This window comes from Aspergillus lucknowensis (genome assembly GCF_044049455.1).
Source record: "Aspergillus lucknowensis strain CBS 449.75 chromosome Unknown BJX67scaffold_51, whole genome shotgun sequence".
Lineage (NCBI taxonomy): Eukaryota > Fungi > Ascomycota > Eurotiomycetes > Eurotiales > Aspergillaceae > Aspergillus > Aspergillus lucknowensis.
Window position 1 is genome coordinate 164,639 of NW_027263595.1, and position 27,675 is coordinate 192,313.

At 53.8% G+C, this 27,675-nt stretch overlaps 13 protein-coding genes across 13 annotated transcripts; 6 read left to right on the forward strand and 7 right to left on the reverse strand.

The window, feature by feature from the left end:
* The first annotated feature begins 293 nt into the window (after positions 1–293).
* BJX67DRAFT_363738 (putative spindle pole body associated protein SnaD) lies at positions 294–2,972 on the forward strand. Its single transcript, XM_071030111.1, has one exon. The coding sequence runs from the start codon at positions 474–476 to the stop codon at positions 2,823–2,825; it is 2,352 nt and encodes a 783-aa protein (XP_070882484.1). The 5' UTR covers positions 294–473; the 3' UTR covers positions 2,826–2,972.
* A 280-nt stretch (positions 2,973–3,252) lies between these two features.
* Positions 3,253–5,028, reverse strand: BJX67DRAFT_384663 (uncharacterized protein; the record flags this gene model as incomplete). Its single annotated transcript, XM_071033699.1, has 3 exons — positions 3,253–4,474; positions 4,523–4,800; positions 4,849–5,028. 3 exons carry the CDS (start codon positions 5,026–5,028, stop codon positions 3,253–3,255), a joined length of 1,680 nt encoding a protein of 559 aa, XP_070882485.1.
* Positions 5,029–6,136: 1,108 nt separating this feature from the next.
* BJX67DRAFT_260707 (putative L-PSP endoribonuclease family protein Brt1) lies at positions 6,137–6,963 on the reverse strand. The gene is made up of 3 exons (XM_071026325.1): positions 6,623–6,963; positions 6,385–6,542; positions 6,137–6,294 (listed from the first exon to the last, which is right to left on the reverse strand). The coding sequence occupies exons 1-3, from the start codon at positions 6,782–6,784 to the stop codon at positions 6,228–6,230; spliced, it is 387 nt and encodes a 128-aa protein (XP_070882486.1). The 5' UTR covers positions 6,785–6,963; the 3' UTR covers positions 6,137–6,227.
* A 275-nt stretch (positions 6,964–7,238) lies between these two features.
* BJX67DRAFT_374550 (alpha/beta hydrolase) lies at positions 7,239–8,311 on the forward strand (the record flags this gene model as incomplete). Its single annotated transcript, XM_071031566.1, has 2 exons — positions 7,239–7,645; positions 7,705–8,311. 2 exons carry the CDS (start codon positions 7,239–7,241, stop codon positions 8,309–8,311), a joined length of 1,014 nt encoding a protein of 337 aa, XP_070882487.1.
* Positions 8,312–10,435: 2,124 nt separating this feature from the next.
* On the forward strand, positions 10,436–13,473 carry chiA1 (class III chitinase ChiA1; the record flags this gene model as incomplete). The annotated part of the gene is made up of 4 exons (XM_071033700.1): positions 10,436–10,537; positions 10,598–11,036; positions 11,099–13,217; positions 13,389–13,473. 4 exons carry the CDS (start codon positions 10,436–10,438, stop codon positions 13,471–13,473), a joined length of 2,745 nt encoding a protein of 914 aa, XP_070882488.1.
* A 65-nt stretch (positions 13,474–13,538) lies between these two features.
* Positions 13,539–16,107, reverse strand: BJX67DRAFT_260767 (alpha-galactosidase). The gene is made up of 3 exons (XM_071026326.1): positions 15,924–16,107; positions 15,264–15,870; positions 13,539–15,187 (listed from the first exon to the last, which is right to left on the reverse strand). Exons 1-3 carry the CDS (start codon positions 16,012–16,014, stop codon positions 13,663–13,665), a joined length of 2,223 nt encoding a protein of 740 aa, XP_070882489.1. The 5' UTR covers positions 16,015–16,107; the 3' UTR covers positions 13,539–13,662.
* A 726-nt stretch (positions 16,108–16,833) lies between these two features.
* Positions 16,834–17,731, forward strand: BJX67DRAFT_384668 (class I SAM-dependent methyltransferase; the record flags this gene model as incomplete). Its single annotated transcript, XM_071033701.1, has 3 exons — positions 16,834–17,008; positions 17,059–17,620; positions 17,689–17,731. 3 exons carry the CDS (start codon positions 16,834–16,836, stop codon positions 17,729–17,731), a joined length of 780 nt encoding a protein of 259 aa, XP_070882490.1.
* Positions 17,732–17,754: 23 nt separating this feature from the next.
* Positions 17,755–18,360, reverse strand: BJX67DRAFT_384669 (dihydrofolate reductase family protein; the record flags this gene model as incomplete). Its single annotated transcript, XM_071033702.1, has 1 exon — positions 17,755–18,360. One exon carries the CDS (start codon positions 18,358–18,360, stop codon positions 17,755–17,757), a length of 606 nt encoding a protein of 201 aa, XP_070882491.1.
* Positions 18,361–19,061: 701 nt separating this feature from the next.
* On the forward strand, positions 19,062–19,280 carry BJX67DRAFT_363749 (uncharacterized protein; the record flags this gene model as incomplete). Its single annotated transcript, XM_071030112.1, has 1 exon — positions 19,062–19,280. The coding sequence occupies exon 1, from the start codon at positions 19,069–19,071 to the stop codon at positions 19,276–19,278; it is 210 nt and encodes a 69-aa protein (XP_070882492.1). The 5' UTR covers positions 19,062–19,068.
* BJX67DRAFT_260777 (uncharacterized protein) lies at positions 19,281–21,085 on the reverse strand. Its single transcript, XM_071026328.1, has one exon. It carries the CDS (start codon positions 20,974–20,976, stop codon positions 19,450–19,452), a length of 1,527 nt encoding a protein of 508 aa, XP_070882493.1. The 5' UTR covers positions 20,977–21,085; the 3' UTR covers positions 19,281–19,449.
* Positions 21,086–21,819, forward strand: BJX67DRAFT_260776 (uncharacterized protein). The gene has a single exon (XM_071026327.1). It carries the CDS (start codon positions 21,196–21,198, stop codon positions 21,697–21,699), a length of 504 nt encoding a protein of 167 aa, XP_070882494.1. The 5' UTR covers positions 21,086–21,195; the 3' UTR covers positions 21,700–21,819.
* A 1,469-nt stretch (positions 21,820–23,288) lies between these two features.
* On the reverse strand, positions 23,289–25,131 carry BJX67DRAFT_260793 (PHP domain protein). Its single transcript, XM_071026330.1, has 2 exons — positions 25,106–25,131; positions 23,289–25,044 (listed from the first exon to the last, which is right to left on the reverse strand). The coding sequence occupies exon 2, from the start codon at positions 24,835–24,837 to the stop codon at positions 23,404–23,406; it is 1,434 nt and encodes a 477-aa protein (XP_070882495.1). The 5' UTR covers positions 24,838–25,044; positions 25,106–25,131; the 3' UTR covers positions 23,289–23,403.
* On the reverse strand, positions 25,102–27,597 carry BJX67DRAFT_260789 (glutamate--tRNA ligase GUS1). The gene is made up of 2 exons (XM_071026329.1): positions 27,294–27,597; positions 25,102–27,243 (listed from the first exon to the last, which is right to left on the reverse strand). The coding sequence occupies exons 1-2, from the start codon at positions 27,555–27,557 to the stop codon at positions 25,366–25,368; spliced, it is 2,142 nt and encodes a 713-aa protein (XP_070882496.1). The 5' UTR covers positions 27,558–27,597; the 3' UTR covers positions 25,102–25,365.
* Between the last annotated feature and the right edge of the window lie 78 nt (positions 27,598–27,675).

Here is a 27,675-nt window from a genome sequence, read left to right on the forward strand (position 1 = left end):
GAGATGCCTGGGCCGAGCACAGCGTTGAGGGACGGCTAAAGATGAACCCCTCTCCAGCAAGCAGGAAGCAGCAAGCAGCAACCCTAACACTCTAGCATTCCCCTAAGTAAACGAAAAGAGCGGTATATATGCGCCAAAGCGATGATTTAGAATATGTAGTCCTCAACTCGTTTATTATTTTTTGTCCTACTCTCTCATCGCAGGCAACAGACTGCGGGGAGGGCGGCCTCAGGCATTGATGGAGCTAACCTGATCTGGCAAATCGTCAACAGCCGGTTGCTGCCTGACGGCGCAGGCATCTCCACGCGTCGCCTTTCAACTTCACTTCGTCTGTCTCCAGCTCCATCCATCACCTCACTCGATTCACTCCAATTGCATTGACTTGCAAGGTCATCTCTCTCTGCATTTGAATTATTTGTTCAATGCATCTGAATGACTCTCGAAGTCCCCATGTAATACGCTGACCGTCCACCATGGCCGATACAACATCTCACGACACCGTGGGCGCATCCACTCTCGCCGCCCCCTACTTTTCCCCCGCCTCGCCGTCGCCACCTGAGCAACCCCCAGTGGACTCTCCTAACCGTCTTCCAAGCCCGGTCAGCAGTCCAAGAGCCCGGTCGCCTTCTCGCTCACCTCCGTCCTCTCGCGAAGCATCGATCGATCGTGCGGCTCGAGAACTCGACGCCCGTCTCGCCCAGTATACCGTCGATTTCAGTCAATTTCCCAGCGGACACGGACCAGATGATGCTTTGGACGAAAACCTAGAGGACGAGGAGGCCGATCGGCTATCTGCTGTTGGCGGCCCTGAAGACTTCACTGCAAACCTCGAACGATATTTGCTTGGGGAAGACGATTCAATAGATCAAGAATTGGGTGGCAAGGACGAGGATCGCAACGAACCCCAAGCAGAACTTGGGAGCAGGTCTGAACTACCCCAATCCGAGCGCAGTAACCAGACAGAGGGACGACCTGGCACACAGAGCCAACAACCAGCCGTGGAAGATGAGCCAGAGCTTGGCGAGTACAGTGAATTTGGTCCACCGGTGGACATGTCTACGCCATCGCATTTGCTGCGACGGACGACTGTTCCTGCCCGGGACGTAACTCACCTTGAAGATATTGAGGAAGATCCTGATGATGAACCGAGCGTGGCAACAACACCGTCTTTCCGAAAGCCCAGGTCACCAACCAATAAACACGAGAAAACTATGGATGATGATCTCCGCCGACAAGTTGCCGAACTGAGGCAAGCCGTTAAAGACCGCGACGAGCAGCTAGCGAAGAATCGGAAACGCGTTTTGGAAGCCGCCTCCGCTGGAGAAGAAATTAAGCACTTGCGAGGGGAACTACAGAGGAAAGCGGCGCTCATTGAAGAGTCTCAGCAGAGTCGTACACCGCGTAGGTCCTCCATCAGTGCATACGACTTCGGTACCCTCCAGAAACAGATTGCCGATATGCAGCATCAACTCCAGAATCGCAATTCGAAAACCGACATCGACGCTGAACGTCTAGAGACAATTGCCATGCTACGCCAACAGCTGTCTCTGACACAAGACCAGTTGAGGAAGCGCGACGCGTCTCTGGAAGAGACGCTTGCGCAGCTGAAAAACGTAACTGCAGCAAAGGAGTTGCAACTGAAGGAAAAGAATGCCGAGATTGATAGACTAGAGTCGAGCCTCTCACGCGCCCACCGCGATTACCGAGTTCTCGAGGACCGAATGGTCTTGGCCGAAACGAAGAATCGTCCATTGGAAGAAAGGAACAGTACGTTGGAGGCCGACCTGACTCGTGCCCAGTCGCAGGTAACAGCACAAGAGAATGCCCTCAAAGCCATGGCCGCGGACCTTCCCCCGGATAGCGCAGGAGGCGGCACCTACAGCGAAATCCTCGAACTTATAAAAGACCTAGGCCAGCCGGATACCAGCCGACCCTCCAAGTCCAAGGACGCGGATGAAGAACTCGAACGAATTCGTGAAGAGCTGGCCAGATTGCGCACCGAGTCAAGCAAGACGGCGTCGGCTAATAAGATACTGGAGCAACAGCTTTCTCATGCCCATGACCAGGCCGCCGAGTCCCAAATCCTCATCCAATCCATCGAAGCAGAAAACACCCGTCTCACAAAGCGCGCCGAAGAGCTCAAATCCACCCTCGACCAAGCCCAAACCAACTTCAACCGCCTCCAGACCGACCACTCCGAAGCCCTAGAGACCATCGAACGTCTCCAGGATAACCAGCAACAGAACCTACAAACCCGAAACACCCAACCCATCAGCCCACCGTCAACACCGCACGCTACACTAGAAGCAACCCACCAGGCCCAGATCGCATCTCTCAAAACCGCCCACGCAACCGCGATCTCTAGCCTCCGTACAGCCCACGCCGATTCAACCCGTAAACTCCGCGCTCTACTTGAAGCTTCCGAGAAACGCGAAGCGGATTTACGCTCCGAGCTCTCGCAACACCCCAATCAACACCAAGACAGCGAAGATAAAGCGGAATATGAAAGCGAGATAGCCTCACTCCGCACTGAGATCAAACACCTCCACGCCGTGATCGCGACGAAGGACGAAACTGCCGCATCAATGGACCTGCGAATCGCAAGGTCCGTTGAAAAACGCGAGCGAGAGTGGGAGAGGCGCGTGGAGCTGCTGCTCAAGGAACGAGAGACGATGAGCAAGGCACTTTTGTGGAGTTGGGGGGAGAAGGAGGTCCCCCATATCAAGGGGAAGGATAAAACCACGGAGAGTGATAAGGAGAATGCAGATGAAGATGGTGGGAAGAGGCGGCAGGGATATCGGTATAAGTATATCAAGAGGACATAGATATTTCATCTTTAACCCCTGGACTGTTCTTTTTGGGGCTCGGTTGGATTGGGTTTATTAAGGTGTTATGGCGCGGGGCGGCTGTGCTTTTCGTATGACAACTTAGTTAGGGAACTGGATGGATGGAGTCTAGCTGGTTCTCGGGACGCCGGGATCATTGGCTGCTTGAATTTAACGAATTGCTGATTGATCATTCTTTGCCAGGACTCTCCTTGACTACACTAAGGGTCGAGGAGCCTAGAAACCATGGATTTCGAGAACCGTGGTGTAAATTACTGCGCTATAATTTTTGCCATCTAACCCACAAGCCGACTACCACAATAAAAAGCCGCACGCCTACTTGTACCTGCATCCGCCCTTCCAGTCAAGCGTACGCGAGAGATGCCGATCCGCCTCTGTCCTGCAGAGTATCAACCTCACATTAGCCTCAAGCAACCCCATCTCCTCGATCACCACTCGGCGGCGACTCATCCAGAGACGCCCCTGTTTCCCGGATACAATCCAGATGGCCCGGAACCGAGACAATACTCGTATTCCCGAATGTGGAGCTACGTGGGCGGCGCAAGTTCGGGTGTTGCTGATACGGGCTTTCCAGGTCGTTTCTGCGCACGTGCCGACTATACCGGTTGCGTCCTCCTGGAAACCTTTGGCTTTGTGTGTAGCGGGGTGCATGAGGGGGCCCCAAATGGCTCTGTCGTCGGGGGATGCGCATGGTGCTCATTCGCATGGGCCTTGGCTGCGTTGGGTCGAGGAGGGTGGCCCAGGAGCTAGGTGGTGGGTTGGTGGGGTGCGGGAGGGGAGTGGTGGTTGTGGTATTTGACCTGTGAATTTTGGGCGGTGTTCGGGTAACGACTTCGGGGGCGTCGGCGGAGTTCGTGGTTGTTGACCTTGGTAGAGAGAATGTCTGTCCTTGGGAGTCATGGTTGGGTCGGGATGGTTGTTGGTCCTTTGGAGGCGGCTGCGGTGGTTTGGCTGCAGATTCCAGAGGGTGTTGGTCGCGAGTGGAGATCTCTTCTCGCCGCACGTCTTGCTTCTCAATGTCGATTTGAGCGTTTTCCTCGGCGAAGGCACGTATTTGGGGGTCTGCTGATAATGGTAGCGAGACGGGGAGGGATTTTGGGAGGAAGCGCCAGAGCGAGGATACAGACGATTTGCCTCTTTTGTGGGTTGATTGTTGTTGCTCGTTAGAGCCATCGGGCAGCTCAGGCAAAGTTTGGCTATGAGGTTGGTGGGTAGTCTGCGGGGTTGCGGTGGAAGGCGTGCGGGACACGCTTGGAAAGTATGCGTCGGGCTGAGTGCCAGGGGTGGCAGTAGTGCCAGAAAGGTATTCGGCTTCCGCTTCCTGGTCTGTATCGAAATGTAAGAAAGAGGTTGGGCGTATCGGAGTAGGGTGCAGAATGCTGGGCGCAAATTGGGAAGCCTCGCTTTTATCGCTTGATGTCATGTACGGGGTCCGGCCGTACGTGATATCTGGACGACGACAGACGCAGAGAATGTCATTCTTCAGATTTTTCTCACTGTTCAGAGTGGATGCGGAGAGGATGCTATTTTCGCGATTTGAGTGCTGATGGTTGTAAACTCCAAGTAGGGAGACGTCGTATGGACGCTCGCAAAGCTCCCGAGAGCAGAAGTATAGACAGACGGTGAGGCTGGATGACAATCAGCACAGTTCGTGCCCACCAGTGCCATCAACTTACAAAGATAAGACTGAAACAATGACGACTGCTCGATGGAGAGCACAGCTGATCCCAACATTCCAGAAACTACCGCTGGCAGTGTTGGGAAGACAGAACGCCTGCTGAGAGACGATCACCAAGCCCGCTACGCTGGCTCCCAACCTGATGGTGATGGTTAGGCGTAAGACATAGGTGCATACGGTGTGGAGCGTGTCTTTTTGGCTTTCATACCCGACAACCCTGTTGTGTTGCCACGCAAGAAAGCTGTGCAGAACTACAAGAGGTACAGTAAGAAATGACTAGGGATATTAGATTTGCCTTGAGCTCCAATCAGAAACACGACTTACTGCGATGAGGACAAAGATGAGGCTTGGTGCCATCTTGGAGTCGACATTCTTATTTGCGTAAAGATAGAGCGCAACGACCCATTCAATGAGAGACTGGAGTAGCAGAACGTAGAGAGACACAAATATAACGACTTTCGTCCAAGCGCCTCCTCTCTTAGAGGACATTGAACGATAAGCCATGCTGATATTGGGTACTATGAGGGGAGGAACAGTGGCAACAAGCTGCGATGCACTGGATACCACGGAGCTGATAGCCACCGTTATCGTCAATTAATGTCGGATAGGCTATACACCCCGATAGAATAGAATATGAGTATGTTTAGAGTAATGGAAATTTCAATTTCGACAGACTAGTCACTTATCCTCGATGGATGCAAGCACTGGTGTATGATAAATGTAGTCATTGCGAGAACCAAGGGCAAGGTGCGCCGGAAAAAGGCGTATTAAGAACACCTCGAGTCGCGTCAACGCGATTTAGAAGGATCGGAATGGAGGAGTAGCAACTATTCTCCTAGGCAGAAAGCGCCTGATGTCCATGGCAGTTATCGCTCTGGAATGCGGGACGGGAAAGCCGAGAGGCGAGTGTGGTAGGGAGGGCTAGATTTAGCCATCCCTGCTGGCTATGGATTTCAAGATATCCTGCCCATCAACAAGTTAATTGCTCTATCGTCCCGGAACGAGGGGGTCACCGTGCATTCATCCTAAGGGCGGGTGCCAGTACGACAACAGCGTGGGTTCTAAGTCAAACACAGGGGGCAGCTTTGAACGTGCATCCTCAAAGCAATGAAGGACCCGGGGTCTTAATTAGCCGGCAGAATGTAGGACGGTGAAATAAGCGAAGGGGAGCAGAAGGGGGAAATCAAGATGAAGATAGGAGGAGAAGAGGAGTAAAGGAGACGGAAAGGAGAGGAGAGAGGAGGAGAAAGGGGAGCCCACGTGATTGTAGACCCAAAGGGGCATCTTTAACTAGAATGGATCAAATTACAGTCCTTATCTCGTCCTTGAATTCGCCAGGGGCCTGTACAGGAATTGATGGGGCTCATCATGACGTACCTCGAGGTCCAGGGTTGTCAACCCTCATGTCTAAGCTACGCGCCCCAAGGAGTCCTAAAATGTTTCCCTCTACATTACGACTGATTTTACCTGTGGATCCAGATATCATTTTGCTCAAAACGTGAATCCCTGGATACATGGGATCTTAACGCCAAATATCCCCAGCATATTAGACCCTCCTGCCTGGCATCCGGGCAGTACGAACGTCCTCACCCCGCGCTGCAGTCTTTCTCATGGTCTGCTGATCCTCCACACACTTCGAGAGCCGACTGTGACAGGGGAGAAGATTCATGATCCTAGATACTGGTATATTGACGGCGACTGTACTATAGATGAGCCACACACTCAATCTCAACATCCGTATTCAGCGGCAATGTTTTGACGGCAACGCAGCTACATATCAATTCCGACAGTTAGCTTGGCCTGGCTCCCACACTGCCTCGTGTGGAATGAAGCATCGAGGTAAAAACAGGGGGAACTCACGTCCGGCAAGGCTTGACATCCCCCCAGTACTTGACGTATTCCTCATTCATGCTCGCAAAATCATCCATACTGGACAAAAACACATTGACCTTGACGACTTTCGTAATATCGCTTCCTGCTTCTTCGAGGACTGCAGAGAGGTTCTTGATACATTGGGCCTGTGATTGTGGAAATACATTAGCGCACCCATCGACGTTGTATGAGATACTGCGGAATTGGGTTGCATGAGGATACGCACAGTGTGAGCCTTGACATCACCATCAATAAGTTTCCCTGTTTCGGGGTCCATCGGAACAGCACCAGAACAGTAGACCATGCCATTGCAGATGATAGCTTGGCTGTAGATGCCCGGGAGTGGCTTGGGGGCTTTGGTTGTGAGGACTGGAGTCTTGGAGGCCATATTTGGGGGTTTGGGGTGTTTAGCGATTGAGATGAGGATTTTGGGGGTATGGAGGAGAAAATTGGGCGAAGGGGAGGGGTATTTATTGTTGCTGTGGGACACGCAAGGGACTGGGAAACTGTGACGGGAGCCCCTCACTGAGGTCCACGGGTGTCATGGCTCCTATCTTTTCTCCCCTCGCCAATTTTTGGTGACTCGTCATATCTGGGGATGGGACGAGTAAAACATGCCAATAATCTGATCAACTTGGAAAGGTGGCCCCTCCGAGAGGACCGTCTTACTCCAACTCCGGAAGATAGAGGCGGGGTGAGTCGTTCAGACCCCTTGCATGAGTCACGAGTCGAACCTGTTCGTGCAGCATGAAAGGGGAAATAACTTGAAGGGCCTCGTTGGCGTCCTTCTTCCTGTCGTCCCAACAGGTCGCAGCTACTTGCTCAAGACGACTCCGCGAAAGATGTCGGTTTCCAATGCTTCTCCTCCCTACCCCCTCCACGAGTCTGTCCGAGATCTCCTCGACCCCGAGTACGTCGACTTCTACAATGCGAACGTAATTAACAAGCAGCAACCACATCTTCAGCCTGTTGAGGCGTCGCGCACAAGCGGAATTCTTATCCCTGGTGCCGGTCCCCTCCTCGAAGTTGGCAAGACAGCTGATATCAAGATTCAGCGACGTGCGACTGACGGACCTGAGGTGTTACTGCGGGCATTTACACCGGCTGGCGAGAGGCCGGCAGGAGGATGGCCGGTCGTGCTTTATTTCCATGGAGGCGGGTGGGTGTTGGGAAACATCGATACGGAGAATGTGGTTTGCACGAACTTGTGCGCAAGGGGAGAGTGTGTGGTTGTCACAGTTGATTATCGGTATTTTCTCTCTTTCAACTTTTATTATGCATGTCCGAAGTGAGTAGCTGACGAAAAAGTCTGGCGCCGGAGAATCCCTGGCCAGCTGCTGTTCATGACGGGTGGGAGGCTCTTCTTTGGCTTATATCGGATGGTGTAGTCGCCCTTGACCTCGACATTAGCAGAATAGCGACAGGAGGGTCATCGGCAGGCGGAAACCTGGCTGCTCTCATGACACACAGAGCCTTGACCTTGTCTCCACCAGTCAAGTTCCGTGCCCAGCTGCTTTCTGTTCCCGTTATGGATAACACGGCGACAGTCTCGAATAATGAGACTTACCGACTGTATGAATTCGCGCCATCTCTTCCAGCGGTAAAGATGCTATGGTTCCGCAATCACTACCTGCCGAATAAAGAAAATTGGTCGCACCCGGAGGCGAGTCCCCTGTTTTATAGCGGGAATTGGTCTGCCCTCCCGCGCGCGCTGATAATGGTCGGTGAGCTGGACGTGTTGCGGAGCGAGGGGGAACAGTATGGGGAGAAGTTGAGGAAGGCTGGAGTTGAGGTCGACTTGCAGGTCATGAAGAGAATGCCACACCCATTTCTGGCAATGGATGGGGTGTTGACGGAGGGAAAGAGGTCAATCACATTGATGTGTGATCTTCTGAAGGAGGTTTTCTCCGCATAGGTAGTCTCTCTTAGTAATGTCATGAAGTTGTGACCAAGAGTGTCTGGAAAAATGCACGGGCGCGGTGGAGAGAAGGGCACCACTGGGTGGCTGAAAACACCCATCTGGTTGCCACTGGCCGGGATTTCCGAACTGACCCGCTCAGAAGAATCTTGCTCGAATGAGACAGATATCTTTCTGCATACTCTCAAGTATCTGAGCGGTGGCCTTGGTCCTCTCGCCGGTTGCTGGCCATGGCTATGGGCTCATATACCTCTTTCCTTACTTTTCCTATTTGACTCCGCTTTTCTATCCGTCATTTCCGGTAGCTGGGGTCCGAGCATCCATCGCAAGGCCCGTTCATAGGGAATATTCCTGGATGAGTGCCTCCCACAATCTCGGTTTTTCCCAAGAACCAATCGTAACAGAAGTCGGCGCCAGGTACCACATGTTTTGGGCTCCTTCCCGATGATGGGCAGGGTTCAAAACTTGTTATCTTCCGTTTGTAAAAAAATAAACATGTGAGTATGTCCCCTGCAGGGGGTAGTCGACTAAGCCAAGGAGTCGCGACACTAAAGGATTGGGAAGCACACGTGGAGACTGTGAGGGCGCCGGCTCATCATGCATTTTGCATCCGCGCCTCGTCCACGGGCACTGAGTGAACTCGAGAAAGAATCAAAGAATACTACCCTCCTTCGAAGGACTCCCTCTCCGCTGGCATCGAACACGAGGCTAACAGTTGTTGCTCATGTTAAGCTTCGCTCACGGACCATTTTCTAGTTGAAGCTGGTTTGCTCCCCTCCATGGGAAGCGGACGGAGACTCGAGAAAACTCGAGCAGTGCGCTCACGACAGCAAAGAGTTGGCCCAAAGGTCCTGGTTGATTGCGTTAGCGGCTATATAGATCCAATGAGGCTCATGGCCAATTTAACAGAATGGGGGCTCCTCGTGGAGGACCCAATAAGATTCATTGACTGCGAAGGCCGATTTCATTATCAGGCTAAGCCAGGCGCTAGCACAGGACCCTGGTGGGCGAGAACAACCGAAGAGGCGAGTGAAGTGCCGGACTCATCTCCAATGCCTGTTCTCCTGCCTGTATTGTGTTGGGAATTGCTGCAATCTCGCCTCAGACATGGGACAATCTGGCTTGAATCTGGCAAGTTATGGGCACGGTGCCTTCGATGCTTTTGGATCGTCTGTGGAAGAGAGCTTGTTTGAGAACCGGGTGCCATGGCCGAATCAGCGAGTGGCGATCTGATGATCCGGGTGCAATCCGAAGGCCAGCGTCGTCTCGATGCTAGTCAGTTGGGGGAAAGAAATCACATCCCACGACTTGGCGCCTCGAGTTGCCGTTAACTGATTGGTGTTCCTGAGGCACGGACCCCGCTTTGAGCGCAAAACCTCCGAAAAGAACCACGGAACTTCTTCCTTTTCCACTTCGACGCCAACGAAGCGAAGTTTAGCGACTCATTCTTCCAGAGCCTGAGTCTTTGCCAGAACATACTTACCGACCTCATGTACGGCCTTGAGTCTGATGCTAGAAGCCATTGTTGTGGTATTTGCTGGACCTCAGATGGTAGACGACTACACACTCTGCTGGTCAGAGACGTTTCTAAGTTCTTCTCAACAGGCTAAAAGCTTACCCTAATGCGGCTCTGTCTTGTTCGGTGACTTTCCGTTCGACTTGCTCCACCTCTAGCGGAGGACCCAAGGACGCTGGCTTCGGTGTACCATGACGGCTTTGGAGACTATCGGAGACATGGGTTGCCAGGTTCCTTCCGTCGAAGGGATCAATGCTCATTCTAACCTCTTGGAGACGCCGAATCCCGGTAGACTCCAACTTAGGCTGCTGCGCCGCAGGCCAGTTTCATTTACCAGGGAAGTGACATTGCATAGTTAACCTGGATACCATGACTCCTGGATGGTGCATGACTCGGGCAAATCGGCGTTGGGCATGATGCTCTCGTTTTGCAATCTCTGGGAGGTTTGTCTCCCTATATGACTGTCCTATCCCCCTTATTTTTGTAGTCTCTCTTGCCAGCCCACCCTTCTCTGTAGAGCCCGTGCAAGCAGACCCCCGTCTGCGTCCTTTCTTTGACTCTTGTACCGTCCACTGGTCCTTCACCAGCAGTCTTTCTTTCTAGCCATGGCTTCCAAGCTACTTACCTTCGTTTCTGCCATTTCAGCGCTTGCCTCGCAGGCCTCTGCTTTCCATCCAGAGGCAAAGTCTAACGTTGCCGTCTACTACGTAGGTGCTTCATCCCCAGTCTGCTGCGCTTCCGGATTTGCTAACCGTCCCTCAACATAGGGTCAAGGATTCAACCAGCCCCGCCTGGCCGAGTTCTGTCAAGAAACCGCGTTTGACATTATCAATATTGGATTTATTAACCGTTTCCCGGACCAGGACCTTTTCACGGGATTGCCCGGAAGTGACTTTGGAAATCAATGCTGGGCCGACACTTATTTTGTTGATGGTCTTCCATCTATGTTGTACTCACAGTGCCCGAACCTGAGAGAAGACATCCCAATTTGCCAGGCAGCGGGCAAGAAGATCTTTCTCTCTCTCGGTGGCGGGCATGATACGTATAAGATTAATACCATTGATTCTTCGACCAAGTTCGCTGACTTCCTTTGGGGAGCCTTTGGACCGAAAACTGAGGACTGGGAGGCCGATGACAAGCCCCGCCCTTTTGGTGATGCTGTTGTGGATGGGTTTGATTTCGACATTGAGTACAATGGTAGCCTTGGTGAGTGATTTTTTTTTTTGCCCAGCACTATCGTTTTTGGCTTGATTCCTGACAGTTTGTAGGCTACGCCAACATGATAAAGAGGCTCCGCAGACGATTCACTGAGGTCCCCGACCGTACCTTCTACATTTCTGTCGCTCCTCAATGCCCTATCCCTGATAAGCAACTTAGTGTGGCTATTGCTAATTCACTCGTCGACTTCGTATGGGTTCAGTTCTACAATTCCAACCCTTGCTCCGCGCGTGACTTCGTGGAAGGCACCAAGAATGGCTTCAATTTTGACGACTGGGTAGAGGTTATTAAGGAAGGCGCCAATCCAAATGCGAAGCTGTACGTTGGATTGCCTGCAAGCCAAAGTGCAGCCCTACCAGGATACTACCTGACCCCTCAAGAGGTCGAGCCGCTGGTGAAGAAGTACATGAACAAGTATCCCGAAACATTTGGTGGTATCATGCTGTGGGAAGCTACGGAATCGAAGAACAACCAGATTGATGGGGTGAGCTATGCGGATAAGATCAGGGATATTCTCTTTGACCTTGATCCCAATCATCCTACTCCCACCCCATCGCCGACGCCGACACCAACTCCAACACTTACCACGACAGCAAGTACTTTTACTTCCACTACTTCAACGACGACAACGCCTACGCCCTCCGAGACACCGTCTTCGAGTACTTCGTCAACCCCTGTCGTTTCCGAGACTACTTCCACTACTATGACGTCTGCGTCTACAACAAGCACCTCTGTGACTCCGTCTGGGTCCAGTACCCCGACTACATCGAGTGCACCGGTGGTACCTCCAACTTCAGCCGAGACTGAGAGCTCAACTCAAACCAGCACTCCATCTACGATTGAAACCAGCACCACTTGCTCTGGGACCACTGTATCGAGCACTTCTACTTATCCGAGCAGCTCTTCTTCTCCGTCTACCACGCCAACTTCGTCTGGATCTAGCTCCACGACCCCTTCAAGCACTCCCCTCCCGTCGAGCAGCCCCACTGCATCGGAGACTAGCACTTCCTCGCACACCTCTCATTCAGATTGTAGCACCACTTCTCCATCAAGCGCTCCCGGTCCGCAGTCTCCTTCGTCCAGTACTTCAACCGTTGCCTCCACTAGCACACACACGGCGTCGAACACACCAAGCGTCTCAGAAACCCCCTCAGGAACGGTCTCTCCAACGTCATCACGAACAACTGTCACTCTTACAGTTTTCCCAACACCTCCCAGCTCCGCTGCCACCCCTTCCCCGACTGTTTCCGCATCCTCCAGTTCCGTTGCGCCTCCAGAAACTTCCACAGAGCCAAGCACTTCGGAGACTTCCCAGATAAGTAGTTTGTCGACAAGTAGACCTGTGATCCCGACTCCGTCGTCTTCCAGCACAAGCGCTGTTCCGAGCACAGGCCCCGAGAATCCCACCCCGAGCGGCTCCGGAGTGCCAACATTGTCCCCATCTGAGACGCTTCCCTCGCAAACTGTGACCACAAGTTCTGGTGATAGCGACTCTACAACTAGTTCAGCAGAGTCAACTGAGCCTACAGCGCGGCCTAGCACAACTAGTCCCGCAGCCGAGTCAACAACCAAGCCCACTGACACCGGATCTGTCACCTCCAATCCAATCACCACGGAGCCAGCCACGACCACCACGATAATCGTGACCTCGTACACAAGCATCTGCCCGACAGGCTTCACAACGATTACCACGACTCTTACTTCAACTTATTGCCCAAGTACAGCAACAGCTACCGGCACCCCGGATATCCCCGAGAGCTGGACAACAACGATCACCGTCTGCACCGTCTGCGCGGCCACCCCAACTACAGTAACCCTGACTCTGCCTCCCGCCACCTCAACTGACGAGCCAACTGCCGTGCAGCCCTCAGATGTCCCGGGGGGTAAGAACCCTAATGGCGACCTCACGACTATCACTGGACCCGCCTCAACAACGACGTATGTTGTCATTCCTGTTCCCACAGCATCCGCCAGTAGACCTGTGATCGGTGGGCCTTACCCGTCGTCGTCGTCGTTCTACCTTCAGCCGTCCCCATCTCGGCCCGTGAGCCCTAGCGGTACACAGAACGGGGAGAACTCCGTTTTCACTGGGGCTGCATCTTGTGTTCTCGGACTATCTTGGGGATCTCCCATGCTCGCCGCGTTGATTCTTTCTGTTTTCGTTATGATGTAGGCTGCATCATCCCATTTGCGAAGTGACGGTACGATAGATAAGGGGATGAAAGTTGAGGTTTGATGTATGGAGATCAGTATAGTCTGTAATGTAGTGTATATGTCTCGGGTACCTGGATATATAGATTTACATTCCCAGAACCTCCTGTCGTGCACCGATAATCATAGATGTATTCCCCTACCCACCGAAGCACAACCCACCGCAGGCTTTACGTTCGAAACACCCGAAAGTACTGGAGTCCTGGACGCGTGAACGTTGGTGCTATATTCAGAGCCGAATCTCTGCAAGATGCTGGATATTATGTAACATCTGGACATGCTTTTTCCAGGACAGGAGATAGATGACACTTTCATTTGCTCGCAAGCTGGTATAAGAAGAGTTCAAGGAGCAATGAGTGGTATTAAACCGCATAGGGAGAATTATGTACCAGATATCTTGCGTCTACTGCTTCTCAAGGATGATCACCTGACTATCGTAGTCCCCCTCGAACTGCAACTGAATCCCGGCGTTCATCAACGTCTTCCCTGAAAGCGTCCTCCCAGTATCGCCAACCGAATACCTCGCCTGGGGATCCAATCCCTGAAGCCGGAACCACGGCCAGGCATTATTGATCGTCGCCCTTGTCTGGAACGCAAAAAGGACAACCTGGCTCCCATCCTCCGAGATAAACTGTCCGGCCGGGTAATCCGTGTCCTCAGGCAGTGCAAGACGCCAGAAGTCGCCCCTCACGATGATGGGGTTGATCTTCTCGGCGAGAGCGAGCAAATCCGGGATCTGGGCCCTCTCGTCCTCATCGAGATCCTGCGGGTCGAGTTCCAGACCGAACGACCCGCCCATCATGGCGACGTGGGCGCGGAAAGAGACAGACGTGCTACGCTGCGTGACACCGTTGGGCACGTGCGAGACGTGTGCGCCCATCGCGGAGGGCGGGTAGACGAGGGACGTGCCGAATTGGATGGCGATGCGCTCGACGGCGTCGGTGTCGTCGGACGTCCAGACCTGAGGGAACCACTGGAGGATTCCCGGGTCGAAGCGGCCGCCGCCGGAGGCGCAGCCTTCCCAGAGGACGTCCGGGAAGCGGGAGGTTAGTTCTTCGAAGACGCGGTAGACGCCGAGCATGTAGCGGTGGTCGAGGTTTGGGTCGGGGGTTTCGTGGATACCGCGGTTGTTGTCCCATTTTACATAGGTGATTGGGGCGGAGTTGAGGATGTTTGAAACGGAGTCAATCACAAACTCTTGGACTTCGGGGAGGCCTAGGTTGAGGACGAGTTGGTTGCGCGTCTCGGTCCGGGGGTATGAGCCTGCGTGGATGGCCCAGTCGGGGTGTTTCTCGTACAGTTCTGAGACGGGGTTGACCATTTCCGGCTCGAACCAGAGACCGAATTGTAGGCCCATATCTCTAACGTCGTCCACAAGGGCTTCGAGGCCGTTGGGGAAGAGATCTTTGTTCACTTGCCAGTCTCCAAGTCCAGCGGTATCCGAAGTCCGAGGGTGCTTGTTGCCGAACCAGCCGTCGTCCATCACGAAAAGTTTCGCACCGAGGTCGGCGGACTCCTGTGCAAGCCTAGTGACTGAAGACTCGTTGATACCGTATGTCAGGCCCTCCCAGCTATTCAGGAGGCTAGGGCGCGTCTCTTCCGCGAATTTGCTCTTCATTAGGTGCTTTCGGTAGAGGCGATGGAACTGTCTTGACATGCCACCCACACCAGCCTCCGAGAAAACGGAAACGCACTCAGGGCTGGTGAATGTCTGGCCAGGTCGGAGTTTCCACGAGAATTGGAGCGGATTCAGTCCGATGGTCGCGCGGGTTAGTCCCTGAGATCCCTTCTCGACATCGACTGCGAACGATCCGGTATAGACCAGAGAAAAGCCCCAGGCGTTTCCTTGCGACTCGGTTGCAGTGGACGAGACGAGTGCCAGGAACGGATTGTGAAGGTGGGAAGAGTACCCTGCGGTGCTTTGGAAACTGCACACCAGTCAGCTGCAAATGCCACAAGAGAGAGAGAGAGAGAGAGAGAGAGAGAGAGAGGAATAACACATACCCCTGCGTTCCAACATCCACTTTACGACGGACTCTGTGGCCTTCACGGGACCAGTCACCCTTCAACTCGAGGAGGTCAAGGTCCTCGTCCGGTAGGTCGACGCTCAGGCTAGCGAGCTTTTCTAGAGTGATGGTACCATTGCCCTTATTGGTGATGTTGACACTCCGCACGATGGAATCGTACTTCGGGAAGATCGAATATGACAGGTCCGCTGCGACAGAGCTATAGTTGTCATACAGATGCACAACAAGAGTGGAGGCGTCTTCACTGTCGCCAAAAGTAGAGGGAAGCCCAGGTAGACCTGGCTTGCCCTCCAGCACATCATGCGACTGGTATTGGAACTGGCTCACGGTGTAGCCCTGCGCCTGTCGGATCTGGAACGCTGGTGTGCGGAAGTCTCCCCGGCCAAGGTCAGGGAATTCGCGTCTCACACGACCGATCTTGGTAACCCAGCCTTGAACAAAGTCGATCTCGACGGAAATAGGGTCTTCAGTGACAAGCCCTCCGAAGTGGTCAGTGATCAAATCGCCAGTCTCGTTGTCGACATGGAAGCGATATGAGACGTTGTCCCCATTGAGTGCGAACGAAGTCCCGTCCACTTGGATTGCTGCGCTGCAATTAGCTTCTCCAATCCTCAAGGTATTCCAGCCCTTGACTTACCGCTGGTGCTCTGTGCTAGGGCTGAAAAGGGTTGCAACTCCAGTGCTACCATAGCAATGGCAGCAAAGCCTCGAGAGCGTGGCCACACCATCTTGGGTGCTGATGAAGAGGACAACCTAGACCGAAGCTGAGGGAGAGCGGGAGGAAGCTCAGGGGAATGCAAGCAGAACTTGAGCTTTTGTACCCTGCCTTCTCCACTCACTTCACGGGGTGCGCTAGCTGGAAGGGAGGAACTCCGAATTGCACCTTGAGTTGCTCGAGCAGCGTCTAGTCGCCGATCACTGAAGTTGTTGGCATAGCTTGATCTTGGACCTTCGGGCCATTCTGGAGAAATCCCGGAGTATCCCAACCCTTGCAGGGAAGTTCATCGACATATTGGCATTGTGTCCAATCAGGGATATGAGGAGTTGGAGAGGCGTCAATCCAATTTCGGGCCCCCGCATTATTCGGGATCGGAAGCCGATCTTTTTAACCGGTGGCTCTATTGTCTGTTGAATGCTTTAAACGTCAATGAGGACCCGGGCTGCTGGCAGTCGAGCGACGAACACATTCCGGGTGAGAGGGGATCTGAGTCAAGCTTGGATTGCTTTTCCACTTGCACAGGACGTCCACCCTACCGTAACTACATGACGGCCTCGTTAGCCATCGGGAACGATTCCGACCAAGGACACGACGTCTCACAAGAGGCCACACCGAGAAGTTCAATAATGCGAGAAGACAGGCCATCTGGAACCGGAATGGCGCGGAATCCGATACGACTTCAGGTGAACAACCAGTATGAGCGATTTTTGAGGCATTTCCTGGCAGGGCGTCGGGCGCTGAATTCGCCTTCCTCACCTTCATATTTAAAGGTGTCTGAGTCCTCGTTTCACTTGCATCAGTATCGACTCTCCGTGAGCATCGCCGAAAGATGACGGAGACCGCATCAGTCGCAAAATGGTACAACGAAAACGCTGCCCTGGAGCACGACCGTCTCATCGCCTGTCGACTTGAATTTTCAATCTCTTGGAGAATCATCACCCAATACCTGGACGGCAACAAACCCCTCGAAATCCTCGATCTAGGTGGCGGAACCGGTCGCTATGGTGAGCACACCTAGTGTGCATTCTCATGCGAAACCGACTAATCAACCCAGCAACCAAGCTAGCAAAGCTCGGCCACTCTGTCACTCTCGTAGACATATCAGAAGCAGAGCTCGACATCGCCCGGTCAATCGCCAAAGAAGAGAGCATCAGCCTCACCGACATCATCCAAGCCGACGCGCGAGACATCCGCTCTAACCCGGTAATCTTCCAGGAACAGAAGTACGATCTCATCCTCTGCCAGGGTCCCTTCTACCACCTCCTCGAGGAAAGTGAGCGGCTGGATGTTCTCTCAGCCTGTGCGGCGGCCGTCAAGCCCGGTGGGTTCATCCTCGCCGCATTTGTGCTTCGGTACGCTCATCTGCGCGATATCGCGCAGCGGGACCCAGCGCGTCTCGCGAGAGAGTACGACTCGTTCTACGCAGGCTATCTCGCCGAGGGGAAGTATACTCGAAATACGCTTTCTTATTCGTATCACACGCACCCTAGCGAGGTGAATGCATTCTTTGCTAAGGTTCCCGAGTTACAGCTGGAGAGACAAGTCGCATGTGAGGGGTTCCTGGGCGGCGGGCTCTCTTCGAAATTGGGTGATTTGCCGGGCGATGCATATGAGAAGTGGGTTGACGTCGTTCTTCGCTTCGCAGAGGATCCCCATATCCTAGGGAACGCAGACCACGTCCTAGCAGTTGCGAGACGGAGAATCCCAAACCGCAATGCAGCCGCTAGCTAGAAAGGCCAGGACTGATAGATCATTCCGAAAATGAACGAGTATAATAAGCCGTGACCATCCCATCCTCGATAACATCCACCCCAAGAAGCGTCCAGCGCACATCCTCTGGAAGATCCAGCCCATCCCCAAACAACGACCTGCCCCCTCCATCCCCCTTCAACAAAACCGGCGCATGTGTCAGAACCATCTCATCCACCCACCCCCTGCTCAAAAACTCCCTTACCGTCTCCCCCCCATCCACATAGACCATCCTCGCCCCCTCCGCATCCAAAATCCGTCTCACCTCCTCAACAGACCCCACAACCCTCCCGGAAACGGGACTCCCCTCGGGAACCGCAGTAAGCGTCCGACTGAGCACAAGCAACGCCTTCTCCCGCGGATACGGCCACTGCTCGAAGGAGCGACACACGTCGAAGGTCCCGCGGCCCATGACGATGAAATCGACCTCCGCCATGTGTTCCTCGAACGTGGGTGTCTTTTTCGCCGAGGGAACCGTGGCGGGGATATGGCGCGGCTTCTGGTTCTTGGGCGGGTCGGTCAGCCAGGCGATATCGTTGTTTTTACGGGCGATGGAGCCGTCCAGGCTTGTTGCTGCGAAGAGGCGGGTTTTCCAGGTTCGAGCCATTTCCCCTTTTTCCTTGAGCTCGATTACACCGGTCTAAGTCGAGAGATGCTCTGGAGTTTGAGAGGAGACTGTGACTTCAACCGACATAATAATAAGTGACGGGGGGAATGGAAGTCTTTTATAGTGACGTGATGACTCCCAAAGCTGATGCCGAGAACGTCCAAGAATGCCAGCCTCGTATTCTGCGATTCTTCCGTCCTCATTTGATCTCCATCATCTTCCAAATTCGGACTCGTCGGGAGGCACCCAACGAAGCCCTAGCATGGCAGAGGCCTCGATCTGCGCCCGAAGAAGCACCCCCGAACCCGAAGCTCTCTGGCCAGGGTCTTTGGCCGGCTCTTCGCTCAAAGAAGTGAGCCATTTGGCTACTCAGATCTGCAAAGAGACAGTATTCGGCGGCCCAGCATGAATCCCTGTGAAGCTGGCGTCTCCTTCCCCACTCCGTCTAAGAATATTCCAGACCCGCATTGGGGAAACTGCTCTCAATCGTTGGTGGCTTCCAGGACCGAGTGTCGCCCAGGATCCAACTTGTACAATGCGCAAACAGCATCGTGACTAGAGCCGCACGCTGATTGGACCACGGCAGAACCACAGCGGAAGCTCCCTTGGGGAGTCTGGACCGAAGCTTTGGTGGAGTGCTGGATCACTTCACCTCAGCAAAAGTTACGCCCCGTGTCAAATCTCTCTCAGACGAGCGGAGAGCCAGACATGGTGAATATCTCACGGCATCTCCATTTCCGTAGATTCTCCCTCTCTGCGACCGGCGTTCTAGCTTGCCTTCGTCCTGTTAGTGGACACGCTGGGCTGTGGTCCCGCCGCTACTGCAACATATTGGCGCTACAAGCTCCAAGGGATATGGCTTTGACAATTCGGCGGGAACGATATGGGAACTTTAGATTTGAAGATTACCCTTATTAGCCTTTCGTAATCTCGAATTGACTTGATTATTACGTTCTACCAAGCCGTAGGCATCGAGACGATAAGGACAGCCTGGCCATCCTAAAACTTAAGGTTTAATCTCTCTTAAGAGATATAGTTATTATTCCACCATATGTAGTCTATTTCATATTCAGTCTTCCGGCCGCATTTCTACGACGCCTTCGCCTTCACCGTGGCATTCTCCTCCTCAACCCGCTCAATCCACTTCTCCACAGCATACCGCATCTGCTCGACCAACCGCGCCGCCAGCCCACCCGTCGCCAGACGCGCCCCAATCCTCGCCGTCTCAGTCTCCTTGCCCCGTTCAGCCTCCTCGGCCGCTCTCCCCCGGTACCGTTCATAGAACTTCTCCATCTCAGCCCTTAGCGCATCCTTCTCCTCCGCGGTGCGCGGAAGAGCCCCCGACTCCTCAAGCCCCCGCTGGAACGCGTTAATCTCACCTAGAACGACCTGCATCGCCGTGAACGCCGGCAAAGGCGGGAGGAGGCCCATGGCGATCCAATCGAACCCCTCAAGCCGACAGATCGGACTGATCTGGATAGTCGCGGAGATGATCCCCTGCGTGCGTTTCTCGTTGTTGAGCAGCAGCGCGTGCGGGACGTCCCCCATCGCCTTGGTCTGCAGCCACCGCGAGATCTTGGTGGCCAGGATCTCCGCGAGCGTCGCGTAGACCAGGACCGCCAGGAACGCGAGCTGCAGGTACCCGTGCATGTTGACCATGCAGGCGATCGAGGCGAAGGCGGCCAGCGCGCCCGTCGTCATGTATGCCCAGTGCAGGAGGGTGCGGAGGAGTGTCGGCTCGTACTTCCAGGTTGTCCGGGCCCAGGCCTCCATGTTCTCCTTGGGGCCTTTGAAGATGACGGTGCCGCCCTCGGGCCGCTCGTAGGCGGCGTACCGCGGCGATTTGTCCTCGTCGATCCGCGGGGTCGAGACCTGGACCATGGGGAGGAAGGTGATGAGGGCCGAGGCGATCCAGTGGCTGCCGTAGAGGAAGAAGAGGGTGAACGCCCAGATGTCGGCGGCGAGGATGCCGATGAGCATGGCGGCTAGGATCATGGCGCCGTTCACGAGGATGAGCACGTACAGCGTTAGTCGGCCGGCCATCCACCATCCCGGGCCCGGGTCGAGTTGCAGCCGCGCGCGCTTGGCCGCAGCCAGCTTCTTGAGGTCGTCCGCGGACTTGGGGTTGGAGTCGACGTAGATGATCATAAAGTCGTTCCCCGGGTTCACGGCGCCGGAGCGGAAGGAAATCAAATGGGTCATCCAGACGTTCGTGAAATCCAGAGGCAGCTCCCTGAAGACAAAGTTGGAGCGCACGGGGATCATCGTGGTGTATTTGGCACACATCTTGATGGGCGCCGAGAGCGACTGCGAGGGCAGACCCGAGGTCACGTACTCGACGAGCATCTGGATCGCGGGCAGCGTGCCCCCGACCATGCTCATGTGCGGCCAGTGGAAAGTGTCCTTATCAAACTGCACGTAGAGCTTCGCCGCGCTTGCGTCGGCGCGCGGGTTCCCCAGCACGGCGGCCACGCCGAGCGGGTCGAAGGAGACGGAGGTCTCATTGCGGAGCGTCGCTTTGGGGCCTTCTGACGAGAAGGGGTATTTGGCCTCGACGAGGGTCGCGCAGAGCGAGAGGGCGACCGTACGGAGCCACGATCCAGCGGTGGGGGGCATCTCAAAGACATTGTTGAAAAGGGAGTCGAGTCGAGCTCAGCTGCTGGGGGCGCTGATCGGATTTATTGTGCTGGCCGTTTGGCCAAGCCTTTCGTTGCATTTGCTTTTTCAGCCCGCCTCGTCTTCGCGCTTCATCGCGGCCAGCTGACAACTATCTTGAATGGCAAGTATCGACGCCTTTCTTCACGCCGGTATTCATGAGTCTCGGAAAGCTTTACTATGGCGAAGTTCTATGAAGTTGTTCCTGAAGCTAAGAAGATTGACGAAGGAGCTAGAAGAAAGGAACCTTGGATGACAACCTTGGAACCCTTGGAACAAGATAAAGTGGAGCAGATAATAACTATGAAGAATCAACAAGTCTTCAACACGCTGGGTATCGGACATCCTCCTTCCTCAATGTCCGTCGTTTGCCTTAAATATCGTCAAGTTTCGCGTCAATCCCCTTTGCGGTGTATTTCATGGCCACAGCTTTCTCTGTGTCGTCCTCCGGCAGTTCGATCTGTTTTCTTTCTTAGAAATGTTCGGGACGCTTTGGAGGGATTGGAGCGACGTCCTTTTGGCAATTCTTCCGATTTTTCCCCATGTCGTGGAAGGTTTGATCCAAAGCAGATTGAATATCTATACAATCCAGTCATCAGACATTGGTTTGTTCGACCCAAGATACGGAAGACTTACTGTTGGGCGATTCCATTGACTCGACTTTGGGATCAATTGTCGTGGTAGGTCCATCAGGGTATATCCAGTTAGCAGAGCAGGTTACCTGTTCTCTCTGTTCTCCTGACAAACGCTGCACCACAACGTGTATAGTTTGCCGGGATTGCAGACAGCCGCTGCCCAGGAAACAAACCCCGGAGATGGAGGCGCTTGACTTCCTCTACGCTTTTCTTAAGCGCCTGCGTCTGTCCAGGGACTGGGGACAGAGTAATATTAATACGTGGTTTGCCACCCTGTGCTTTGAAAGGAATCAATAAACCAGTTTTAATACTTCGAACCAGCTGCCGAAGCTGCTCATTGTTTGCACACTCAGAAATGTCATCCACCAGGTGTTCCTGTCCGTCAGGAGAAAGGACCTTGAAGAAGTCACGGAGAAAGTCCCTGGTCTTTTCTGTTGGGTGAAGTTGGGCGTAACCATTCAGGCTTTGATCTTGCCTCTGGCTTGAATATGAGTATCGGCAGGACGAAAAGACTAGAAGACAAAGGGGAACCCCCACCGCCATTGAGGATGACAACATTCTGTCAGGTGGATATTCGGCATCAGCAGCCTCAAGCGCTTCTATAAGCACAACACCAAATCTCCTGTCAGCCGCCTCATCTCCTCCATTCCACGGCTCGCCGGGCAAGTTATCGCAATTTTACCACTCCACGAAAAAGGGGCAGCCCCGTGGAATACTGCAAACCCGAGAGCAGCTCCTTCTAGCCCCAACCACATAGTAGTCAAGATCGCATCATTCCTGTCCTCCACATACACGCCAGCCCAGAAGGACTTGCACTTTCTGGTGAACAGCCCGACTCGACCTTCTGGCCAGGGTCTCCGAGAAAATTGGAGGGGCATCGTAGAAAGCCAGCTATGAATGCCGAACCTGTATTCGGGATCCGTCATGCCTTGCATAGCGCCGTAGACGCCATTGTTCAATTTTTAGTCAAATCTCGGCCCTTCGCGAAGTGCGCATCGTCTTTACCACAGGAGTATTCAAGCGGTTGAAGAGCAGTGCCCAAATGCATGCTAGATAAGCACCAGCGAGACTGGGCGACACTGCGGAACAAATCTTCCTCACACCATCACTTGCAGTTGGCGCATTCACTGTCGACACCACCATATTAGCATGGAATAAGAGACGTTGCCGAATGCCAGATGTGTGGACATAATTTCAGTGACTCTGCCAATGTACTGACGCACTGCCTTGAAAGCGACGAGTGGAAGCCGCTTCAAGGTTCTCTTCTTCATCCCACGCGCAAAAAGGCACTTCCCTCATCCCGTTGGAGGTGGCTGCGCAGCTCAGCGAAGAAGTCGACTTCAGGTCCCGTGAAGTTTTCCACTTCATCAAATGCGATCAATCCCCTGGGAAGGTTCTTCTCTGGGAGCATGGGTAGGCGAGTGACGCGATAACTGAATCCAATGTGATGGTCGTGGTCTTCGATCCCCCTGCTGATGCATGGCATTCCGGCACGTTGCTTCCCATCGAGCGGCTAGCCTGGTTCTGAAAGATTAAAAGATGGAGTCTTTCGTGGCAGGGTGGTTGGAAATAGAGACTGTTCGGGTGGATAGAGAACTTGGTCTCCACTGGGCTGGAGGGGGTACTTATAGGGCACGCATTGAGAACACTTCACTACCTCAGAAACGTAGTCACTGCTGACAAGCATGATTTCCATACTACTGTCTATATCGTAGTGAATTATACGTTATTCAACAGGCAGATACCAGTGAGATCAGACAAACCAAACCGGATTGGTCATCCCCAACATCGCATCATCAGTACTATTCCGCACCTCCACCCTGACGAACTTCGAGCCGATAGGCACAAACCGCTTGACCGTCCCATCGCCCTTCACAGTCGTGTTGTAGACATACCCCCGATCCGTCACAAGGCATGCCTTTTGACCGGCGAACCCCTTGGTCGAAAGTACAGCCGTCGCACCGATAGTTGAAGCCTTGACCTTATCGCCAATTTCGGCGGTGTTCAGTTTCAGGAGAGAAGGGAGGACGACCTTGAAAGAAATCTCCATCCCGGGACCACGGACGATGTATGCATGGCCGGCTTTCATCCCCTCGACAATAGCAGCCTGCGACTTGCCACGGCTGCGCACGACCGTCGTCGGGATCCCATTCAGCGAAGGCGGGGAATGCGAGTCACTTCCGCCAATGGCGGTCGTGAATTTCCCCTTCACAAGTAGCTCCTGCCATTTCTCCACGGCACGCTCGTCCTCAGCATCCCATGCCGCGTTCCAGACTTCAATCGCGTCGTTGTGCTCCCAGTTGTCGAAGACCCAGTTGCAGGCCGGACACGAGGCGAAGGGGTGGTTGATGGATACGAAGCCGCCCCGTCGATGGATTTCCTTCGCGGCTGCTGTGTAGCTTTCGTCGTCCGCGTAGCGCCATTCGACGAGCTGGTCGGGGTCCAGGCCGAGGGCTTGAAAGTGCCCGGCCCGCGTGGTGACTTCGATTCCGCGGCCGATGAGCAAGTCCGGGGCGATGTCCTGGAAGGAGCCCATGATGTTGTTGCTCGAGTCAGTGTTGTGGTCGGAGAAGAACATGAAGTCGAGGTCTTGCTTCAGCGCGATTTCGATCTGCTCGTCGGGCGTGTAGCGGCCGTCCGAGTAGACTGTATGGATGTGCAGATCGCCGCGGAGCCACTGTCCATCCTCTGTACAGCGCCCGTTGCAGAGGGAGTCGAAGTTCATCGTTGCAGAGTCGACTGCGAAGTACGAGTCGACAGGGTCAAACCCCATTTCGATCTCGAGCTGCCAGTCGATTCCCTCCGGGACCGAGGTGTAGGGACCTAGAACGACGTTCCAGGTACCGGGCTCGACGGGACCGGCGTTGTACCCCGGTGTCGCCCATGAAGGAGTGATGGTGAAGTTATTGCGGAATCCGCCACTCCAGCCGCGGTAGGCGTCGAGAGTTTGGCCGCGCTGGTCGAAGATTCCCAGGTCCAGGGCATTTCCGCTGCCCTTCGCAGAGTAGTTTTGCAGGACGTAGATGGAGGTTGTGCCGAGTTCCACTTCGAAAGGCACGTAGACGAATGAGAAGACCTCCGAGGGGTCGATGTGACCGGTTATCGTCTTTTTGATCGGGACATTCCGAGCGGATGCGATGCCGGACAGAGCCAGTGCGCAGAGAGCGACAGAATTCAAGAACAACATCACGCCTTGCTTCTATTTATCAGCCGAACGACAATTGGCGAGCCTCCAAGGTTCTCGTTCTTTTCGCGGTATTTATAAGTGCCATGTTGATTGAGCCGTTGATTCTTGCTTGATGGAGTCGATTGAGAACGTGGTTGTTGGTTGGGAAAGGCACGAAACGGGAAGCGTCCTGACGCCCACGTGGCTCGTGTTTTTAAATTGACTTCGCTGACTCCAAGAGTTCAGCACGCACTCTCGAGGAGGATGGGAACGTCGTCCTGACACCCACGTGGCTCATGTTTTTAATTGACTTTGCTGACTCCAAGAATTCAGCATGCACTCACGAGGAGGATGGGAAGGCCGTCGAGCAGATCGCTTGACAGCTCGCCTGGGCCTGCGTTCAATTGGCTGGTCGGACGGAGGTTCTTTGGGACGACAGATGAAATAACTTTCTTGAGCATTCCGGCTTCTATGTACATCTCTTCACGCTAGATTCTAGGTGTCTTCATGTCTGACATATCTCATATATCAATCCAAGCCAATGCTCATCTATTTGCCGGTCTTGCCCGATGGGATGTTGAACAGCACAGCAGGTTTGCCCGGCGCGGACGGCTGGTCGAGACGGTAGTATCCCTTGCGCTCGAACTGGATAATATCTCCTTCCTTTAGGTCAGCAACATTGCTGTCCGCCACGGCACTCTCACGGAACTCGGTCTTGGGGTTCAAAACATCCTCAAGCTGGTCATCCTCCTGCAGAGAGTCCTTGTTGAGGAGGTAGTCGAAGTCAACCAACTCCACGTCAACGAGCTCCTGGTCGGCGGACAGCCACGTAACCTTCTTCTCGGTCTTCTTAAAGTCGCCCTGTTCGTTAAGGTCCAACTCTAGCCCGGTAACGGTGCCAGAGGCGTCAGTCACAATCTTACGGACGAAAGCGTTTCCCCAGTTCATCAACGTGATTTCCTCGTCCTGCTTGAAGCTCTTTGCATCCTCCTGGTCGAAGAGGATTGAGCTACTGTAGGTAACCTTCTTGATACCGACATCGGCGTTCTTGTTGTGCTTTGGCTTGTCGAGCGTGTATGGCTCTGTGGGCCCACCCTTGATTGCAGCCTTAACTAAGCCGTTTTTAAGAACAGCGGTGTGGCGGGGAGCAACTGGGTCGATGTACTTCTTGTTGGTTGCCCAGAAGAGCGTCCAGTCAAGGTTGACAATGTTCCTGCTCGGACCTTGCTTGAGAATGAACTCGCGCAGAGCAGGAATGGTCATGCCTCTCCGTCTGATTCCGCGGATGGTCGGGAAGCGCGGGTCATCCCAGCCCCAGACGACGCCCTGCTCAACACATTTAGTAAGCTTCCGCTTGGAGAGTAGAGTGCGGATAAAGTTCATCCGCGCGAAATCCCAAATCTGAACATTACGAAGCTTAAGCGTGTCCAGGAACCACTGGTACTGAGGGTTGCGGTCACGGTATTCAATGGTTCTGAGTGCGTGTGTCACGCCTTCCATGGAATCGACAATAGGGCAGCAGAAATCATAGGTGGGATACATTTTCCACTTGTTGCCAGTGCGATGGTGAGGCGCAGGATTGCAGCGGTAGATGACGGGGTCACGCATCGCCTTGTTAGGGTTATCAACAGACATCTTGGCCCTAATGCACCAGCGCAAGCCCTCCTCGGTACCCTTCTTCATCTCCTCAAATCGAGCCAAGTTCTCCTCCACCGACGCGTCACGGCGCTTGCTGGGTTCTCCGTTCATTCTTTGAGAAGCCATGGTCTCTTTGTCAGTGTCATCCGCGTAGGCATTTCCATCTTTGATGATTTTAAGGCCGTATTCGTAGAGCTCGTCAAAATAGTCGCTGGTAAAACTGGTCTTGTCGGGTTTAATGCCCATGAGGGCGAGATCTTCTATGATGGCATCCTGGAACTCTTGCTTCTCGTTCGTAGGGTTGGTATCATCGAAGCGAACCAACAACGTTCCCTTGTACTTCTCGTGGGCAAAGTAATCGTTGAGGAGAGCGGCCTTGGCGTGGCCAATATGCAGATACCCAGAAGGCTCGGGAGGGAACCGAGTAACAACTCCCTTATCGGTGTTCAGAAGTGCGATGTCGTAACTAGCACCTTCCTTCGCCTTGGCTGCCTTCTTCTCCTTCGCCGAGGCGTTTAGAGCCTCGAGTGCCGCAACAGCCCACGGGCAAAGGTCTTCCAAGAAAGTGAACCAACGAGTCAAGTTGACCAACGCTCCTTTCCGAATGGCACCAATAGCAATGCGGTTTCCTCGGAGGGCACCCCAGAGGGCAATGTCGGCCGTGGAGAGGGAGTATCCGACGACGAAAGACCGCAGAATCAGGTGGTTGTTGAGCTGCTGAAGCTTCGGGTCGATAGCTTTAAAATCGAGAGAGGTGAAAGACTCCAGGTCAGAGAGCCATTGGTTCTCCTGGCGTAGTGTTAGTGCTTCTCTACATTATCAGCGGGCGAGTACCTTACCAATTTCTCCTCTTTACTGTTCAGGAAAGGGAAGGTCGTGCGTATCTCTTGGAACGCATCTTGAACCCCGTATACAGGTACGCCACTGGCACCGATAAACTCGACAATCGCCTTGTCGCCTTGCGGGAGGGCGGCTGCATCCTCGAAATTGATGGCGATGATTGGGCTGGGCCGGGCTTCATTCACAGACGTTGCTACAAGAAGGATAGGTAGCAGAGCCGCTTGATTGGCCTTCGTAGCCAAAGTCAACTGGAATTGAGACATCTTGATGTGCTCTTCAAACAATTTCTTTGGGGGACTGACTCCGCAGTTGATGGAGGGGCTTTGATGGGGCGGTGAGTCAAAAAAAGAGACGGCTGGAATTATGTTTTTCCCTGTCATC